This window comes from Mesoplodon densirostris, chromosome 8 (genome assembly GCF_025265405.1).
Source record: "Mesoplodon densirostris isolate mMesDen1 chromosome 8, mMesDen1 primary haplotype, whole genome shotgun sequence".
NCBI classification, from domain to species: Eukaryota; Metazoa; Chordata; class Mammalia; order Artiodactyla; family Ziphiidae; genus Mesoplodon; species Mesoplodon densirostris.
Genome location: NC_082668.1, coordinates 24,340,784 through 24,359,232, shown reverse-complemented (window position 1 = coordinate 24,359,232; position 18,449 = coordinate 24,340,784). Strand labels below are relative to the sequence as shown.

General features: G+C 35.5%; 1 protein-coding gene across 1 annotated transcript in view; it reads left to right on the top strand.

Moving 5' to 3' along the window:
- The window catches only part of SPAG16 (sperm associated antigen 16), an 887,252-nt gene that overhangs the window by 106,474 nt on the left and 762,329 nt on the right, over nucleotides 1–18,449 (top strand). The window contains exon 10 of the mRNA XM_060106744.1: nucleotides 8,542–8,669. Coding sequence (XP_059962727.1) covers nucleotides 8,542–8,669 — 128 coding nt within the window. The remainder of the gene's footprint in view (nucleotides 1–8,541; nucleotides 8,670–18,449) is intronic.

Sequence of the window (18,449 nt, the reverse complement as noted above, 5' to 3'; positions counted from 1 at the left end):
CTTTATAACATCTTCAGTTTCCTTCATGAATGTCTTAAATTTTTCAGAGTATAAGTTTTCACCTCCTTGGCTAAGTTTATTCCAAGGTATTTTATTCTTTTGGATGAAATTTTAAATGAGATTGTTTTCTTGCTTTCTCTTTCTGATATTTCATTATTAGTGTATAGAAAAGCAATAGATTTCTGTATATTAATCTGGTTTCCTGCAACTTTACTGTATTTGTTTATTAATTCTAATAGCTTTTTGTGTGTGTTTTGGGTTTTTTTTTTTTTTTTTCGGTACACGGGCCTCTCACTGTTGTGGCCTCTCCCATTGTGGAGCACAGGCTCCGGACACACAGGCTCAGCGGCCATGGCTCACGGGCCCAGCCACTCCGTGGCATGTGGGATCTTCCCGGACTGGGGCACGAACTCGTGTCCCCTGCATCGGCAGGTGGTGGTCTCTCTCAACCACTGCACCACCAGGGAAGCCCAATTCTAATAGTTTTGTAGTAGAGACTTTCAGGTTTTCTGTATGTAGTGTCATGTCATTTGCAAATAGTGAGTTTTATTTCTTCCCTTCTAATTTGGATGGCTTTATTTCTTTTTCTTGTCTGATTACTGTGGCTAAGAACTTCCACTACTACATTAAACAGAAGTGGCGAGAATGGTCATCCTTATCTTGTTCCTGATTTTAGATGAAAAGCTTTCAGGTTTTCAATGCTGAATATGATATTTGCTGTGGGCTTGTTATAAATGGCCTTTATAATGTTGAGATATGTTTCCTCTATACAACCTTTGATGGGCGTTTTTTATCATGAATGGATGTTGAGTTTTGCCAAATGCTTTTTCTGCATCTATTGAGATGATCAAGTGATTTTTTATCCTTTTGTTAATGTGATGTATTACATTGCTAGATTCTCAGATATATTCCATTCTTGTATCCCTGGAGTAAATCCCACTTGATCATGGTGTATGATCCTTTTCATATATCATTGAATTTGGTTTGCTAATATTTTGTTGCGGATTTTTTTTTTTTTTTTTTGCAGTATGCGGGCCTCTCACTGTCGTGGCCCTCCCATTGCGGAGCACAGGCTCTGGACGCACAGGCTCAGCAGCCATGGCTCACGGGCCCAGCTGCTCCGTGGCATGTGGGATCCTCCCGAACCTGGGCACGAACCTGTGTCCTCTGCATCAGCAGGTGGACACTCAACCACCGTGCCACCAGGGAAGCCCTTGTTGAGGATTTTTGAATCTATATTCATCAGAGATATTGGCCTGTAGTTTCTTTTTATAATGTCTTTGTCTAGTTTTGGTGTCAGGGTAATGGTGGCTTTATAAAATGAATTTGGGTATGATTCCTTCTCTTCAATTTTTGGAACAGTTTGAGAAGATAGATATTAGCCCTTCTTAATATGTTTGGTAGAAGTCCTCTGTGAAGCCATTTGGTCCTAGACTTTTGTTTGCTGGGAGGTTTTGTTTTGTATTTTTAATTACAAACTCAGTTTCTCTTCTAGCTATTGGTCTGTTCAGATTTTCTATTTCTTCCTGATTCAGTATTGGAAGATTGTTTCTAGAAATGTGTTCATTTCTTCTAAGTTTTTCAGTTAGTTAGTGTATAACTGTTTGTAGTATTCTCTTGATTTTTTTGTATTTCATGGTATCAGTTGTCATTTCTGCTCTTTCATTTCATATTTTGTTTATGTGGGTCCTCTTTCTTTTTTTGAGGAGTATGCTAAAGGCTTATCAATTTTGTTTATATTTTCAAAAAACTAGCTCTTTGCTTCTTTGGTCTTTTGTCTGATATGAGTATTGTTATACCAACTTTCTTGTTATTTCCATCTGCATAAAATTTCTTTTTCCATCCCCTCACTTTCAATCTGTTTATCCTTAGCTTTTAAATGCATCTCTTATAAGCAGCATATAAATGGGTCTTGTTTTTCTTTTTTTATCTAATCAGCCACCACATGGCATGTTTTTGATTAGAGCATTTAGTCTGTTGACATTTAAAGTGAATATTGATGGCTAAGTACTTATTGCAATTTTGTTACTTGTTTTCTGGTTGTTTCTGTGGTTCATCTCTGTTCTTTTCTTTTTTAGTTTCTTCCCTTATGATTTTATGATCTTCCTTATTTGTATGCTTGTGTTCCTTTCTCTCTAGCTTTTATATATCTGTTGTAGGTTTTTGATTTGTGGTTACTATGGGGTTCATGTATGTTGACTTATATCTACTTGTTTTAAACTGGTAGTCATTTACTTCAAATACATTCTAAAAGATCTACATTTTTATACTCCCCTCCCCGACATTTTCTGTTTTTGATGTCCTATTTTACACCTTCATGTTTTTCCCTTCACTGTTAAGACCCTTTAACATTTCTTTTAAGGTCAGTTTGGTATTCATTAAATCTTTTAGTTTTTGTCTGTCTGAGAAGTTTTTTCCTCTTCTTCCATTTTAAATGATAATCTTGCCTGGTGGAGTATCATAGTTTGTAAGTTTTTCTCTTTCAGCACATAAATATATCATGCCCTTCTCTTTTGGCCTGCAAACTTTCTCTAGAAAAATCAACTGATAGCCATATGGAGGTTCCCTTATACGTGACTCTTTGTCTTTCTCATAATGCCTTTAGAATTGTCTCTTTATGTTTAACTTTTGCCATGTTAATTATAATATGTCTTGCTGTGCTTCCTTTTGGAATCATCTTTTTTTGGGGACTGTCTGTGCTTCTTGTACCTTGATAATGTTTCCTTCATCAGATTTGGGAAATATTCATTCATAATTTCATCAAATACATTTTTGACCCTTTTCTCTCTCTCTTCTCCAGGGACCCTTATAATGTGAATGTTGGTCTGCTTGATATTGTCACAAAAGTTCCTTAAACTGTTCTCATTTTAAAAATTTATTTTTCTTTTTGCTGTTTTCATTGGGTGATTTTCATTATCCTATCTTCCAGATCACTTATGTGCTCTTCTCTATCACCTAGTCTACTTTTAATTCTTTCTAATGTGTTTTTCATTTCAGTTATTGTATTTTTCAGTTCTGACTAGTTTCTTATTAAAATCCTCACCATGTTCATCTATTCTTTTCTCTAGTTCATTTAGCATTCTTATTACTAATCCTTTGAACTTTTTACTCTGGTAAATTGTTTATGTCTGTTTCATTAATTGTTTTTACAGGTTTTTGTTCTTTCTTTTGAAAAAAAATTTCTCTGTTTTCTCATTTTGCTTAATTTCTCCATCTTTATGAAATTAGGTCAAACAGTTAGTTATATATTCCTGTCCTTCTGTGGGAATGTCCCTCTATAGTCTGCATGTGTCCAATGGCTTTGGTGGCAGAGCTGAATCTGAAGTGAGCAGAAGTCATGTCATCATTCAGTGTGTGCTAGCAGCCGTCACATCGGTAGTAGGTAGGACTGGAGATGGAAGAGCTAAGACCAGAGCCAGATGTTAGCTGGGGCTTCTTTTCTGCTCCATAGCCAACACCACCATATCAGGGGTGGGTTGAATCCCATGTTGCTGGAGCAGAAGCCCTAGTGTTCATGTCTGATCTGGTTCTGTTCCCTCGAAGTGTGTGCTTTCTGCCCTGTGCATTGACATGTTCAGTCCAGAGAGGAGCATTGCTGGAACAAGGGGGGCTGGAGCAGGAAGGAGCTTGGCATGGGCCAATGTGCAGGCTGGGGTGGTCCCAGCATCAGTCAGAGCTCCAGAACACTCCTGATCTGCTGTTCCCCATGAATGCCAGTAATGGCTTCTTTTGCCCCTTTCAGATGCTGTGTCAGGTCTGAGTCAACTCCTTCCCCCACAACTCCATACCTTCCTTAGAAGTGGCAGCCTCTGCCCTAGTGGGGAGCTGCATTATCGAGCAAGAGGGGAGGGGCCAGAGCAGGTGCTTGGCATGGGCTGGGGCATGTGATAGGGTGGTCCTGGTACCAGTCAGAGTTCCAGACCACTCCTCATCTCCTGCCCTTATGAACACCAGTAATGTTTGCCCTCGCTCCATTTGGATGCTCTGTCAGGTCTGAGCTGGCTCCATCCCCCACATTTGTGCACTCTCTTTGCCTGTGGCAGCCTTCAACCTAGGGTGTAGCTGCACCACAGAGCAAGAGGGACGGGAGCCAGTTCTCAGCTCAAGCTGAGGAGCATGCTGGGGTGGTTGTGGGAAACTGGCCCAAGTCCTGGGCAGTTTCAGTCTGCTTCCTCTGCCTTGTTTTGGGAGTAAGCAAGCATGTGTGCACTTTTCACAAGCAGAGTCTAAGTTTCTTACAGTCCCACTGTCAGTCTCACTGGTTTTCAAACCTGAATGATTAAGGAAATATTCATTCTTGTTTAGTAATCATTTTGTAATAGTTGAAAAATTGTTAGATTTGGAATCATTTATACTTAAACTTTTTGTTTGTATTTGGATTAATTACTATGAGTTTATTTTCTCAGCTGTAAAATGGAGATACTATAAATGTCAATGCAATTTTGCCTGGTTTGTTATTCCAGATTAATTTTAGAATAATTTTCTAAGATTCCTCAAAATTCATACTGAAGTTTTTATATGAATTGAATTTAATATTTAAATCAAACTTCTGAAGTTCATTAATAGACTTTCTATCTGAATCCATGGACTATCTATATTAAATCAACCCTTGCTTTATATCTCTGAATAAAATGTGTTTTTCTTTCTGTAGGTTTAGTAAATTTCTTATTAGTGTTCTATGAGGTATTGTGTATTTTATTGTTGCTAGATTTGATGAAATATTTTTCTTTTATATCTTCTGTTCATTCATTGCGTATATGAAAGTTGCTACTTTTATAATTTGTAGTACATTTGTAGTAATGTGGCCTCTTTTAGTTCCTTTTTCCATTTGGCTTCATACACATTATCTATCTATCTCTGTCATCTATCAGTGTAATCACAATATATGCAACTTATGATAATTTCATCTACTTCATTCCAATAGTTTTATTGCTTATTTCTTCACCTTAATATCTTCTGCATGTTTCTACTCTAGCTTTTCTTTTCATTTATACTGTTTCTTCTTGAGACTGAGTCCTTGCAATTGAAAGAGTGTATTCTACTTATATTTGTGGTCTGGTAAACTACACTAATGCCCGACACAAACTAAAGACTCAAATGTTAAGTGAATGCCTGAGTGAATAATTTTGAGCTTCAGATTCAAGGTTGTTCTGGCAATTCCCATGAACGTTAGCTCAATGGAAAACAATAAACAAGATAGAGAAGCAGACACAAGTCAAATGGCATAGATATGGAGCCTGGGTACCCAAGAGACTAATGTGGAAGGAGACCAAAATACATAATTGGCTTCCCAATCAGGATAGATACAGGGGATGCCTAACTGATATATCACTGAATTGGAGAGAAAGTTACCCATCTGGTGTTTCATCCTATGAATATAAGCAGCAAGGCTGTATTTAACCTCAACTGGCTGGCCAGTGAAACAAGGACTCCTTTTATTATTGATCCTGGGACGAAGAGAGATAGCCAGCAGTTAATAGATATGAGACTGTATTCCGACAAGTCGGGTCATAGTAGAGTCTGCTGTAATCAGCATACCAGGAGAAATTAATCCTGGAATTTGATAAAGATAGAGTATTTTATAATAAGTAAGCAAAGTATGAAATAACTCAATGAATTTACTCACCTTTTACTCACCAGTTGAAATTAACATGTGCCACTAGTTGCACCAATAATAAACACAGAAATAGCTAATGTTTATTAAGGATTTATTAGGTGCCAAGCATATGATTAGTGCTCTACAGAGGTTATCTCACTTAATCCTCATAACAGTCTATGAATTCAGTATGATTTTGATTGTATTTTACCAATGAGAGAATACAGCTTAGAAAGTTTGTTAAGTAGCTTGACTAAATTCACATACTAGTAGGTAGTAAAGCTGAATTGTGAGGAAAAGCCAAGATTTTCAATCCTGACATTTATTTCACATGGGGAGCTTTAAAATAAAATAAATACCAGTGTCAGAGCCTCTCTTTCAGAAATTATTACTTAATTGGTCTGGGGTGGGGCTTGTTGGTATTGGTATGGTTTAAAAAGCTACATGGCAATTTCAACATGTCCTCAGAGTTGAGACCATTGACCTGTCAAAGCACATTACTGAGAGTTTAGCTTTGCCCTCGAATTGTACCTTGTCAGTACAAAGGAATGATAATGGTTATGTAGCTTGAAATAATAGTTTTAAGATTTATTTTCCTTCCTCTATGTACTGTCCTTATTTATGTATACTGTATTTACCTTTCTGATGGTGCCTGCCAATTTATTGGCTATTGTCTCCTGGAATGTTTCAGTATACAGGCTGGGTTATAAAGGGTCTTAACGTTTTGCCCCTGCAAGTGCATCTATATTTAGATAGGATTGCTGTCACTAGACATTTACTGCTCTTGTAAATCTTCTTTTAAAATAGTTGTTCAGTCATTATTATATTTCCCTATATATCAAACAGGTTGTAGTTGATTAGGTTTATTAAATGCCTTGTATTAGTTTTATATAATGATCGGCTTAACAGTAGTTATACAAGTTGCTATAGATAATAAGTTCATGGTTCTAGATATTTCCATGTAGTCAAAAAGTTATACTCAGAATGGATCCTGCTCCACCTTGCTATGTTTTCCAACGTAATAATTTATCCTACCTCCATTTCCAGCCCAAGCAATATTATTAAAATGAGGTACCATTACAACAATAGGAAAAGCAGCAAAAGGCATAAATATACAGTTGAGAGAAAATGAAGTACAAAAAAAATACAAAAATAGTTAATCTAATCAATTCATTGGCAAAACACCAATGAAATAGTTTTATATACGAATTAGCAACAGTTTTTTCAGACTTTTTATCATGTAATTACATATTTATTATTTTATTGTTTATGATGTCCTCATGCTAGAATGCAAGTTCCACAAGGTCTACTTTGGTCAGTGATATATTGTAAGAGCTGAAACCAGTGCCTGCCCTGAAATAGACACTCAATAATAAATATTTGTAAGAAAAAGAAATATGTGCATGTGTGAGTGTGCCCATAGCAAAGATGTGGTACATTGTATATATTACTATATAACTGGCAGGGGTGTGAATTCATGTAACAATTCTAAAGAGCAATCTGTGAAGAGGTATCATGTTTTTTGTTAAATGTTAATTTTATTTGGATTATTATTTATTTACACTTCTAAACTGTGTTTTAAGGATATAATCAGTAGAGTGCAGATTTATAGACAGAAAACCCTGTTCACAGCATTGATAATCATAAGGCAAACAAATATAGCTGATGTTAAGTAAAATATGACATTTATCATTCTTTCAAAATAGACTAAATACTGTGAAAATGCAGTAATATAATGTTAAATGAAAAATGGAGGGTGGATAATGGTTTTAAGTTTTGTATGGTTCCAGTTTTGTAAAAATTTAGAAAGAGAGGCAGACAAATTCTTAAACCAGAGTGATAATAGTAATTATACCGGGGTGGTAAGTATAATTTTAATTTTTTTCTTTGTAATATTATAAAATGCATAAAATTTCTATAAGGATGTATATTACTTTCTTGATCAGAAAAATACTTCATTTATGAAAATTGGCTTTATCATTTTCCAACTCTGAGGATATAATAAAGAATCTGTTGCAATGTAACCTCCACAAGGGCAAGTCTTTTTATCTGCTTTGTTCATTAGTGGATTCCCTATGCCTAGAATAATGTTTGGGATAAAGTAGCACTCATAAATATTTTTTGAATAAATGAATGAGTGTGCAAATGAATAGTATGTCTCCCTCTTTTAAAGGCAGTTTTAAAGTGTTAAGGGTAAGCGGATTGATTACTTCCTTTTTGTGTAGAATTGAACAATTAATCCATCCATCATTAAGTATTAATTAAGTGCTATTCATAGCATGTCTTCTTTCCACTGAGGAGAGACCACTTTCTCATGGGCTGAAAATGATCTTTTATCTCTCATTAGAGTTTGCTGGGTGGGGAGGGAAATGACCAACACATGGCAGATGTCGATTCTAATGTATGTGAGATTTAAAATGATTATGACAGAAATTTTTTATCTTTAGTAAGTACCTTTAATTTAGCCCTGTGTCCTCAGATTTAAAGAAAACCATAATTATCAATTAATAAATGTTTTTTTGTTATCCAATTAAACTAAATGTTTAGTTCCCCATTTATAGAGAACAAAAGGAGTATAAAAATAATCACAGATTTTGTTGATGTTACTGTTGGGGGTGGAAACTTATTGCAAAAGGACAATAGACCAATAATATAAGACAATGCTATATTGTGCTTCATTGTAATTCAATAAGGGGATTTTTTTCAAGTAATTTTTACCATGTAGTATGCAGTTTAGATTTATGTAAGTAGATATATGCCTTATTTAAAATTTTATGTTTTTTACATATTTTCTCAAAACTAAAATCAGGAATAAGGTATTTAAGGTAAATCCTGATGGATTATAATAGTAGCATTTATGTTCTAATATATTAAATAAAACTGTATCAGTGTTTTCAATGAGTTGTCTATTTTACACAGAACTCTTGCTATATTTTTTTCTCTAGGATTCAGTGTTTCCCACTGACATGCAACCAAATCCAAACCTGTGTTTATGCAAAGAAAATATTTGTCCAGCAAAATTTGACTACAAGCTGAATAACATATTTAGACTTCACGAAATTCCAGTGAGCTGGTAGGATTCTTGATGTTTTATTAATACCTTTGAGATTTTATTGTCATGTCTAAATTTTGATGCTCTTATAGCTGTATATGGTTAAAGTGTTTTGTTCTTAGCCTGTTTCTGAAATTGCTACTTATAACACTGAAAGAATCCTCTTAAAGCTGTTGCAAGATTCTCAAAACTAACTGGTTTAGGCACTTGGTGGCAGTACAGCCTAAGTGCACTACTGTGCATTTTTAATGTAGAGGTTGCAGTTCTGGCTTAAAATAAAGCACAGATTGTTTTTAGAGAGGTTTGTAGGATTTGTTTTAAAAATAGAATCTCAGCAACTATGCATTTCATTAGATTATTTTACTTAAAATTTTATCAATGTATGGTTTTTTCCACATTAACACATTATTTTGTTTTGTTTTGAGGACCATAGTTTTGTGAACCTTAATCACATCAGTTTAAAAGCAAAACTTATTACTTGCTAATAAGTTTTATGAATCTGCATATTTACATTCATAGGAAACATTTTATTTTTATTTTTTTTACATTATATCTTTTTATTTATTTATTTATTTTACATCTTTATTGGAGTATAATTGCTTTAGAATGGTGTGGTAGTTTCTGCTTTATAACAAAGTGAATCAGTTATACATATATATATATATATATATATATATATATATATATATATATATGTTCCCATAAATCTTCCCTCTTGCGTCTCCTTCCCTCCCACCCTCCCTATCCCACCCCTCTAGGTGGTCACAAAGCACTGAGCTGATCTCCCTGTGCTATGCGGCTGCTTCCCACTATCTATTTTGTTTTGTAGTGTATGTATGTCCATGCCACTCTCTCGCTTTGTCACAGCTTACCCTTCACCCTCCCCATATCCTCAAGTCCATTCTCTAATAGGTCTGTGTCTTTATTCCTGTCCTACCCCTAGGTTCTTCATGACATTTTTTTCCTTAAATTCCATATATATTAAATCTTATAAAATTTATACTACTCCTATTCAGAGTGTTTGAGAAAAAATATTTCTGTGGAGAATCAGTAAATATACATTCGACAATAGATTTCTATGGTACTTTAACATTTTATTAAGTGGTCAGCTTTTGTAAATAATCATGGATACATCATTTTGATTATGGTTTAGGTAAGTAATATTGTTTTCTTGTATCTGTTCATATAATCCCAAGTTTATATTATTGACTTTTAAGAAATTTGTACAAAAATGTATAGCAAACATTATGTAATTGCTCCTCTTATACTTAATGAAGAAAAATGTTTCAGAAGAGGATGTTAACCAACTCTAATAACCTACACTTAACTGTGGTGAGGTTTTTCTTGTTTTGTTTTGTTTTGTTTTATTTTGCAAAATTTACCTTGCTCTTGATGACTGTATGTATAATTTACTTTCTAAGACCTACTTGTTTGATTATTTTCATGTAGCAAGACTCTGCCATGACCAAAGCCAGTAGGTTAATGAATTGAAAAGGTCTGTTAGTAAAAGAAACCATAATAATGATACATTCATACCTTAAGTATTCTATTTCAACTTAAAACAGTTCATTTGCATGCACATGCCAGCCTTTTGATGTAAGGCCGTGGCTTTTTCTTTCTTTAAGTGACTGTTGATTGGAATTCTACATCATATTTCTTGCATAAGCTATACCAATAATGCATCACTAACAATTTCAATTTTATGATTTTCTTAATCTGAAACAAGAACTTCAGATGCTTAGAAGATGATCTCCTCACATTTTCATGGCATTAATTTAACTTTCATTGATAGCAATTCTGCTTATCACACTTACATTTCATCACCTTGATTAGTTTTTAATTACATTATAGTAGCAAACGCAACTGGCTTACGAGGTTTAGTAACAAACTCCTTTGACTCTTTGTGATAGTGGACCTTAGCTGGTGGCAGTGGCTTGTGCTGGTCTGCTGGGGCATGGTCTGGAAGCTCTGAGCAGTCAGGGCACTGCTGGCACAGGCAGAGTGTTTTACAGAGAGAATGGGAAATGTTGACCAACGATTAAGTGGAGGTTACGGGAAAAGCTTTTACTAAATGAAAATGTGGAGAAAAGAAAGAGGGAAACGTTTGACTTTTAGTCAGAAACAAAGTCTGGATTCCAGCTTAATTTATTTGCAGACTTTGGAAAGACAGCTGCCCTGATAACTACTACTGCAACCCAGGGAATAATTTCTCTGTCATAATCTTCACTAGTTAGCCCATGAAGAGAGAAGATTCTAGCATTATGAGTTAGGCAGTTAAAAAAAAAAAAAGAATTGTGAGTAGAAAACTAATCACTAATCTTCTAGTGTAACATACCTCAAAGGAAAATTAAGCTGTGACTTTGGGCCACCTCATTTACCTGGGCCTTTTTTTTGCCTGTTTCTTCTTTTCCAATGTGTCTCAGTTTCTGCTTCGTTATACCACCATTTCTTCTTGGTCACAGGTTTGTTTTTCTCTCTCCCACCTATTTTATTCTACTACTTTCTCTGTACTCTCATTCTATACTACCAATCCTTAACTAGCTATAATATAAAATTCAACTGTAAATTTCTAGTGTTTCTCAATAATTTCATATTCTCTGTTCTTAATTTAAAACTGAATCACCCCGCTCCCACCACCCCATATACACACAGAGGTTTGGTACTTTATAGGTCTTTATGGTACTTTATAGGTCTTTAATAGTATAATGTTTATTGACTCAATTATATGTTTCTTTAAAGAATAAAAAATGTTTTTTGTTTTATAAGTAACTGTGAATTTATTTATTTATTTTGTTTTTCAATTACCATCAGTAGAAATAAAGTTCTTCCTCTGTGGTATATAGGTTCCTTAACTTCATCAAAATAACAATAATAGTAATGACAATGATCATGAAAGAATATCAATAATAACAATAAACTGTTTTACAAAGCATCTTTCAAAGCCAAGATTCCACTGTTTTTCCCCCAGCTCTCTCTCTCTCTCTATATATATATTTTTCTCTCTCTTACACGCACAAACACACACACACACACACACACACGCACACAGATGAGGCTCAGAGACCTTGAGAAACACAGAGAAAAATTTTGTATCAGGTCTGGTTAACTCAAAAGCAGATCATAAAACAGTGAATGATCCACAAGGTATTTTATAGAAAAAGCCCAAGGAAATAGTTTCTATTTTTACAGTCAAGCATACAGGTATGTCAGTAACATACAACTATATAACCTATGAGTTTGGCCAAGATACTTTTTTCCCCTGACAAGCTTGACATAGGATAATTGCTTTAAACTTAAATATTAAAATAATTAATTAGATTGTGTTTAAGTGCAGAATTTAATTGTATGTTCTTTCCCTGGAAAACACAGATTTATTAAAACTTATTTTACTATGTTTTTCCAACAAGGTCATAATAAATGCATATTAAATTCCAGATAATTAAGAAAAATTTAATTTCTTACTAATTTGCAGTTTATATAGAGTGCAGTTTCATAGGTTGAAGAACCAGAAGGATTTTAAATCAGATTAGTTAACAGAGTTTTTAAGTTCTGAGATAGATGTCTTTCTCCTACTTTCACAGGATGGTTCCCATCAGCCTAGAAAATATACTCCAGTAACTCCTATTAGTTTAAAAAAAAGACTTTTTCTTGAACCTACAACCCCCCACCAAACCTATGCTGTTTTCCTGGAAGCTGCTCTGCTCACTTTCACTAAAAAAGTTGGCAGTACTGCTGACTGAACTAACAGCTTCCACTTGCTCTTCCATTCTCCCCTCCAGTGGAGCTCCCTTCCTCTCCTCTGCTCTGGAACTAACTCTTATCAGTCATTCCCTGCTTCCGTGTCCACCACCAGTGGCCACTTCTCCGTTCTCGTTTTCTTCTCCTCTCAGCTGCAGTCAATACAACCACCACCTCTGCATTTACTCTCCTGACTCCCATTATTTGCATGGTCCTGGTCTTCCTGCTGAGTTCCAGGCTGTCCTGCTCAGTGTCTTCTCAGCAGGCTGCTTCTCTTCTGCTAGACTTCCAGTTGATAGATTGCCCCAGGCTCAGCCTCAGAGCTTCATTTTTTCACTGTCTACACCTTCTCAGGTGGCCTCTTCCAAGCTCAGACTTTAAACACTCCCCATATAGTGATAGATAATCACCTTGGGAATATCTCTACCATTGCCATCTCTCTTGAGTTTGAATATCGAATAGGCTTCTCCGAATTATCATGCTCAGGAAGAACTCTTGTTTTCCCTCAGAAAAATGGGTCTCCTGATCTTCCCCATTTTTGCAAAAGCAAAATGTAAACTTATATGAATTGACTCAAGCTAAAAGCCTAGGAGTAGTTTTAACTACTCATTCTCTCACCCTGCAATTCCCACCATTAAATCTAAGAGTAAGTCTGATAGGCTTTTCCTCCAGAACATATTTACATTTTCCCACTTCTCTCTATCTATCTATATTACCATGACCATCTCTCATACTATTGCAAAAGCCTACTAATTCACCCCACCTTACCCTACAGTAATTCACTTACTTCACAATAGCCAAACTGATCTTTTAAAAATGTAAATCAGATAAGATTCCTTGCTTTTGTTACAATACTGTCTTCCCCTTGTTTTAAAGTAAGATCCAAACATCTTACTGAGGCCTACAAGGCTCTACAAGTTGGGACTCCTGCCCTTCTCCCATTGTGTTGACCACATGCTCTCCGCTGCTCCCTTGCCCAGGACTCTCAGCTACCCCGTCTTCTCACTATTCTGCAAACATGCCACACTTCTCTCTGCCCCCAGGTCTTTACACTAGCTCTTCCCTCTACTTGTGTTGTTACTTCTCCAGTTTGTGCACACCTGGCTCATTCTTATCTCTAAAATCTCAGCTCAAATATCACCTCCTTGGAGAGGCAGTTCCTGAAATATGTGACTAATATTTTACTCCTCATTCCTCCGGTTACTGTCAGTCCTATCATTCTACTTTATTTCCACCGTGGTTTTTAGTAGGCGTGCAGCATAAATTTTAAAGTACTTTATAAAAATGAAAAAGTACATGAAATCTTAGTATTTTTCTAGTTTATGGGTGGCAGAGACTAGCTAGATTCTCACCAATTCAGTTTCCTCCTCCCTGGGCCCACTGGAAGATCTCATCTCCCAGTCTTCTGAAATGTGTTAACCCTTAAGACTTCCATTGGGATTCTCTGCTGTCTCTGACTTCATCCTCATAGCTGGAATCAGAGGACTTTGAAAGTGACAAACTGTGTGCTAGAAGGCACATGGACCTCTGAGTCATGTGTGCTTGGAGAGTTCTCCAACCTTCATCATGCTTTGTGTGAGGTAGTGCTTTAATTGCCTTGACTAATGCACTATATTTTTGTGAAAATGGATGAGTTAGGCTCTATACGATGAGTGGAATTAAAAAAAAAAACAGGCTGAAGGTACTTTCACATTCATTCTACAAAAATTTATTGAGCATTTATCAGACACTACTCTGGACAATTAATTAAATACATAGAAATCTGTTCCCAGGAAGCTTACATGTGTTACAGGGAACAAGTAATAAACCAGTAGTGAACACATATATGCTATAGTATGTTTGATGACCATAGTGCTATAGAGAAATACAAAGCAGACAGAGGGAAATGGAATAGAGGGTGGCTTGAGGTTAAACACAGAGGCCAGAGCTGTTCTGAGAAGGTGACACATAATGAAAACCTAAAGTGGGTGAGGAAGTGAGACATGCAGAGAATAAGGAAGATGGTTAGAGGTGAGAGAACAATGAATGCAAAGCCCTTGAGGTGGGAACATGTCCAAAATGTTCCAACAAGGAGTCCAGTATAAACAGAGTAAGTGAGCTTGCAGAAGAGGAGGAGAAAACTAAGTTAGGTATTTGGGGACCAGAGGGAGTGTGACTTAGGGCCTTATAGATCATAGTAAAGAGGATTGTGATTTTTATTCTGAGAATGTTAGAAAGTTATTAGAGGATTTTGAGAAGAATTATGCAATTTGGCTTATATAACAACAAGATGCTCTGACTACTGTATGGAAATTAGACTGTCAATGGGGGTTAAGGGTAGAAGCTGGCAGGCTAGTTAGGAACTATTTCAATAATTCAAGAGAACTGTAAAGATTTCCTGGCCTACGATGATAGTGTTACAGAGGCTAAGTGGTAAGATTTTTCTTTTTTGATGAGAGAATGAGCAGGATTTTTGGGTTGGCAGGATGTAGGGTGAGAGAGAGGACTAAATTAGGGTTGACTTCAAGGTTTATGGTCAGAGCCAATGAAGACAGAGTGGCCATTAATTTCAAGGCTAAGGGAGAGCCAGGTTTGGAATGTGGGGTTTGGCATGTTAAGTTTGGGAGGCCTATTAAACTTCCAAGTGTACTTAGATGTGGATGGGACCCTTAGATTCTCCTGTGAACACAGTTCATAGCTATGTGTGCTCCCTGGCAAGTAGTTAGGTTCATGTCAGTACTATTTCATGTACTTCCATGGAAGCAGTCACCAGAAGTGGAAAAAGTGACTAAGTAGCTTTTAATGCAAAAAAATGGGTGTTATAGAAATGTAATTTTTTAGCATGGGTCAATATTTCTCATCTTGTTTTGGCTATAAATTATATATGTTCATAAGAAACCATGATTATATTCTAAAATGTGAGTTTCCAAATTAAATATTAAATCCTTTTTATAACTATACATTTAACTGGTATTTTACAATGTATATTTGTAATAAGCTTAAGTCATAGTGTAATTTTTATGCTGTTTTTATCCTCAAACAGACAAGCAATATATTTGTAATCATTTCTTACAAGTAGTGTACAGAATACTTTAAAATATTTTCTATAATATAAAGATATATTCTGCTGGTTTTGTAATTTACTGTCAAAGTACTAAGGTATTCAGTTAGCTTCCATTAAATAATGATAATATTTATGGCCCAAACTTTTAAGAAGGAAAAGGCACATGAATTTACAGTAAATGTAAACATATATTTTTATGACCCATTTATCTTTTTAGGTGTGTTCCATAAATAAATACATCATCTAATTAGGAGATTAGATTTTCAGTTTATTTCAGATTGTCTTTAGTGCCTTTGCACGTATCTGTCTTCAGCTTTAAGCTAAGTTTGTTTAGGCACTTTGGATTTGTTGAGCAGCTGTCATCTTCCAGAAGGTGCCCTGATTTGTTTTGTGGATCAACTTACAGCTAAAATTATGGAAAGGTCTTTTCATTGGTCACAGATGATGCACAAAGCATTTTCAGTTCCAGTGCTGCATAGACTCACAGAGAGACCAACAGTTACCCTTCTGGGGCTATAACAGTTTTTCATTCTGTTTTAATTATCTAGATCCATAATAATAACCACAGTGACCTACAAGAAGGTATTGTTGGACATATTATAATTATATATAGCAATTATGTGTAGCACCAACAATGCATAAAAATCCCACTTATTAACTAAGGTTGGTAAAAATGAAATTATGCTAGTCTCCCTTAGGACATAACTTCGCTTTTTGGAAAACAAACAAACAAACAACTAGTCCTTCAGTTTTTACATAAAACTTTTTCTGGAGTATATTATTATGATGAGGAAAGTCAAATTTCATGGAATGATAATGCAATAATAATTTTCCAATGAATATGGAAACTATCTCTCACTCTACTTTCTTGCTTAGCTGCTTACTAGTATTTCCTATTATCTACTGTGTAATAGAAAGGGAAATGGAAGTTAAAAGCAAAGGTTAATCTTTGTAATACAGAATGTCAGGCAAGATGGTTTAGGACAAGTATCAATATATTTTTTTCTTTTTAACAATTTATTTAGTGTTTCAAACTATATCATATTCACACATATACTAATAATTCAGTTTAAAAGTTAGAGATGACAAGATTTGATGAAGTACAAGTAATCAGTGGTTTCAGCAATTTTTGTCATTACTTGGGGTGTCTCACCTAAACTTGCCAAGACCTTGTCTTTAATCCGTGCTAAACTGATGCACATGAAATGGTATCCCATAATTTATTTTTTTCTTACTGTTCATAGTTATATGGTGAATGAGCTGTAAATATCAGTGCTTGTGCCAGTAGGTTTAAATCTTAAACTAATTTTGGCAATTTTTTATGTGGCCACTATCAATAGTGTTTTATAATCTAAGGGAAATAATAAAACTTTTTATTAGACTTATACATCCAACATATGTAATAATATTTGTACTTTGAATCCAACCTTAATTTAAAATTACTGACATCATCCCAAGGCAATCGCTAGTAACTCAGAGTACCTCATAAAATAGGACATTTCAACTTGCGTGTCTTGTGAGCACATCAAACTTAGTAGTTCTCAAAGCCAATTCCCTCTTCTTCCATCCCCTCCTCTCCACCTTCACCTTCTTTCTCCCATTTTGGTTTGCATCATTCATTATCATCCATATAGTTACCTAAGATGATCTGTGAATCTTAGGTCCTCCTGACCACTTACTATCACATTCAGTCAGTCACTTAAGTCTGTGTGTTCTGTAGCCAAAATGAGTTGTGCACTATTCATTTCTCACAGTCCATCACCTGTCACTTAGGCTCCCCCAACAGCCTCCTACTGGTCTCTCTACCTCCAGTTTTTCCTTCAACTTTAATTTATCCTCTTTACTGCCATTACAGTAATCTTTCTAAAATGATCTGATACCTTATTTCTGCTTTAAAATTTTTAATTATATTTTAAGCCCTCAAGACACACTTGGCTCTTCCAAATCTAGCTCCAGCCTGTTTTTCTATCTCTTACTGTACCACTAGCCTCTATACCACTATGCTCTAGACTCAATGAAGTCTTTTCAGATGTTCATGTCTTAGCCATGTTCCTTTGACTGGAATGCATTTCCCATCTTTTTCTATTTGTAAATATCAAGAAACCTAAAGAAATCCCCACCTATAAATCAAACCTCCTTTCTGCCCTCTTGGTACTAGATGCATAATATAATAAAGGGGCATATAGAACAGGTCCTATTGAATCCCAAAGATGATATATTTATATGTTTATGTCTCCCAAACCCTCAGCAAGGACTCTTGAGAAAACAGACCGTGTCTGATCATAAATAGCCCCTGACATGCAGGAGGTGCCTGGTGTGTGTTGAAGGAATGAATGCATGGATTGAGTGAAAATTTTGTGTGCAGTCATATTTCTAGAGCCAACTTTCATTTTTTTAATTATTTTTATTATTTTTTAACATCTTTACTGGAGTATAATTGCTTTACAATGGTGTGTTAGTTTCTGCTTTATAACAAAGTGAATCAGCTATACATATACATATATCCCCATATATCCTCCCTCTTGCATCTCCCTCCCACCCTCCCTATCCCACCCCTCTAGACGGACACAAAGTGCTGAGCTGATCTCCTTGTGCTATGCGTATAGCCAACTTTTAAAATTATATTATCCACTTATAATGTAGGTATCACTTGATGTCACCCTGTCAGTTTCTGCACTGGGACTCATTAAATAACTCTCCTGATGGCCATTTTGGAGACTACTTATCAGCTGAGCCATGCTGAGATCCCATCTGCCACCAGTATAAGTTGGGATTCTTTATGTTGAAAGTGACTGAAAAATGCAACATAAATTGGTTAAAAGATGAAAGGGAGTTATTGGATCAATAAACTGAGATCAGAAGTAGGAGTGGCTTCAGGTCAAGCTTAATTCAGTGTTTAAAAATATCACTAAGTACTTGATTTCACTGTTTTATGTTTATTCTGCCTTTTGTATTAGCATTATCCTCAGACTCCAGGTTCTCCTTTCAGTGGAGCAAAATGGCTGAAGTGGTTCTAGACT